At 35.3% G+C, this 3,146-nt stretch overlaps 2 protein-coding genes across 2 annotated transcripts in view; both read left to right on the top strand.

The window, feature by feature from the left end:
- The window catches only part of LOC106877466 (uncharacterized), a 26,347-nt gene extending 25,347 nt beyond the window's left edge, over positions 1-1,000 (top strand). Inside the window, exon 7 of the mRNA XM_052970974.1 lies at positions 995-1,000. Within this exon, the coding sequence (XP_052826934.1) occupies positions 995-1,000 (6 nt within the window). The remainder of the gene's footprint in view (positions 1-994) is intronic.
- Positions 1,000-3,146, top strand: part of LOC128246986 (SCO-spondin-like) — an 87,020-nt gene continuing 84,873 nt past the window's right edge. The window contains exons 1-2 of the mRNA XM_052970973.1: positions 1,000-1,162; positions 2,758-2,843. Of these exons, the coding sequence (XP_052826933.1) occupies positions 1,006-1,162; positions 2,758-2,843 (243 nt within the window). The 5' untranslated portion in view covers positions 1,000-1,005. The remainder of the gene's footprint in view (positions 1,163-2,757; positions 2,844-3,146) is intronic.

Below are 3,146 nucleotides of genomic sequence, written 5' to 3'. Positions count from 1 at the left end.
TAAAACCCTAACCCTAACCCTAACCCTAACCCTAAAACCCTAACCCTAACCCTAACCCTAACCCTAACCCTAAAACCCTAACCCTAAACCTAAAACCCTAAAGCTAAAACTAGTACAAACGCACGAACGATGTCATAAATAACAGTACCGCCGATAGTTGTTGTTGACAAACAACGGCACTAATTTTATTCAAGGGAAAAGATCCCATTACACCGCACAACGTTTTGTTGACAATTCACAGCAGTAATTGTTTTCACCTCAATAGACATCAGTGATTGGTTGAAATTTTCTCAATAACACTAAGCGTAAAAGATGTTTTATATAACACATTCTACCAGTGTCCCAAGTTTGAAAGCGTTTCGTTAAGAAAACAAGTGGCGCCTGCCAAATCAGAAAGATACCACTCTATTCAGCATTCCGCCAAGCTAATAATAATAATATGAAGAAGAATGTAATTATTTAACTGTAAATGTATTTTCAAACTCAGTGTGTCGATATTAGACATTGATGGAAATGTTATATTATAAACAAATCGTCATTTCATCTTTTTGGTATCGATAAATAGACATCAATTTTGATGCGATTGATTGAGGACATGGTGAGAAGCTCGTCTAAAGTACGAAGTATCAGACGAAGTCTGTGGTCTTTCCTTGTGTAACACTAACGGTAGAGAAACGAGAGACTTGTGTCTTTTTCTAAAATTCTTGCCTAGGCCTGAGTATAATTGTGCCGACTTAGATAAGATGTTTAAGAGTTCAAATTCCGCTTGAGTCAACCTTGCTTTTCATCTTTCCGATGTTGCTAAAATCAAATACTAATCATATATCAGAGTTGATGTAATCGACTAACCAGTTCTCAAACTTCTAAGTTTTCATACCAGAAATAATGTTTATTAGACATACTTTAATATAAATGTTTAGCTATTACACTTTATTTTACCCAAAGTTATACTTTAATTTCTCTTAACAAATATTCAAACTTGTTTTTGAAATAGGCGTGACTATTATGAAGAAAAATGGAATGATCCGACTTGATAACAGTGCTATAGGTGTAAGAATGAAGATGGGATGTGAGGCTTCTGTTTATTTAACATTGACCGACACCCATAGGCAATGCTCCCTCCTTCAAGGACTGTGTGGAAACTATAACAACGATTACAAAGGTGAGTTATATGATGGGCCATTGTAAAGAATGGGTAGAAATGACTCGGATAGTGAAACGGTAGAATTTAACATCACACAATATGAATTTCTATATAGATTCTGTTTAGATTTACATCAAAGTTCCTGAAGAACTGAGCCAGCAGCAAGAATGGCAAAAGTAATCAGTAATGTGTGGATGGCAGGGGCAATCATAAAGGAAAGTATACATATTCTCTGTAAATTTAGAGTAGGTCCTACTTTGGCAAAAATAATGAAAATGTTATTGGAAAAACATCTCCTGCAATAACTGATACAATATATTTAACTCTCCAATTCAATATTTCATGCAGTATCTTTAACAAAGTATTTTATAATATACCTGAGTGAAAAGCTTCTGGAACATATATTACTAAAAATATTATACAATATTTATACTATATATTTGAGCAAATATTTCACACAGGCATGACTGTATAGTTAACAAATCTACTTTGAAACTATGTGGTTTCGAGTTCAGTCCCACTGCTCGGTACCTTGGGCAGCTGTCTTCTATAACGCTGGGCTGGTTAATGTTTACTTATGAACATCCTTAACTAAATGTATAATATACATCTTCAGATGCACTATACAGTAATCACTCAATATATGATACAGTATATTGTACCTTTGAATTACTATATTATACAATATCTTTATCTACATGCACATACATACATACACACACACGTACATACATACACACATGCATACACATACACACACATGTATATATATGTATATTATACAAATATCTTGAACAAAATATGCTGTGCATTAATTTTAACAAGACAAGCATAAATATCAGTAGCGAAATATGCAATATATTGTAGATTGCATCATTAATGAATTATGGGTTAAATTATGCTGATGATTTCTAAAGAGAATGATATAGCGCCAGACGTGATTATCACTGGTTAGGAATTGTGATAACTTCATAATAGATAAAAACAATTAAATATGTGAACACTGTGCATCTTCTTCCTCAAATTTAAATTTTTATTCTAACCTCGCCTTGCAAGCCGATAATTATTTCTTTCGTATTGGTGACCACGGCCAGAAAGCACCACAAATATTATAAAATATATTTAAGGAAAAATAAGGTAATGCCTGCAGGTCATGAGAAACAGAGACGCCTAACATGTGAATTTGAGGCTGCGTCTCCAAGTATCGTCCAAAGTCTGTCGTTTTAGTCTCTTCTTCATCGTTGTAGTTGTTTTAAAGTGAGACACATTCCGTGCAATCCGATCGCACTTTTTCTTTAACTACTGGAGGTCAGTAACTCAGCGGGCTAAGACGGCTGCGGTGACAAGCAAGCTGTAGGCTTTACATCAGACTAGCCTTCTCCTAGGTGAATTACTCTACAGGGCTCGAGAGCTCAATCCATCTTCGAGTTGCCTGAAGGACGTCAGACAATGTACTAGACTACCTGATAGGTTCCATTCATAATATAAATAATTAATATAACTGTAACACTTCCCATTCTTTAATAAATTGTATTTGCATGCACCCAAATTTCTAGACGTTATAATATATGCAATCTAGTCATAATTCAATTCTGCTTTCATCTTTCTTCCAGACGATTTTCAAGCACTCAGCGGCAAAGTCATGAAGGATAGCGATTCCTTCGCAAATAGCTATCTCATAAAAACTACTAAAGCCGTGGTGAGTTACCAAATTTCATTCAGAAACATTATCTTTTATTTATTTATTTTTTCATCTTTTACTAGTTTCAGTCATTTGACTGAAGCCACTCCTTGAAGGGTTTTATTCGAACAAATGGACCCCAGGACGTATTTCTTTTAAGCCTAGTACTTATTCTATCGGCCTCTTTGCTGAACCGCAAAGTTACGGAGCTGTAAACACACCAACACCGGCTGTCAAGCGGAGGGAGGGAGAACAAACACAGGCACAAAGATACACTACACACACACAGACACACGCACACACACACACACACACACACAC

This window comes from Octopus bimaculoides, chromosome 10 (assembly GCF_001194135.2).
Source record: "Octopus bimaculoides isolate UCB-OBI-ISO-001 chromosome 10, ASM119413v2, whole genome shotgun sequence".
NCBI classification, from domain to species: domain Eukaryota; kingdom Metazoa; phylum Mollusca; class Cephalopoda; order Octopoda; family Octopodidae; genus Octopus; species Octopus bimaculoides.
The sequence above is the reverse complement of the archived record's forward strand: the minus strand, read 5'-3'. Positions and strand labels throughout refer to the sequence as shown.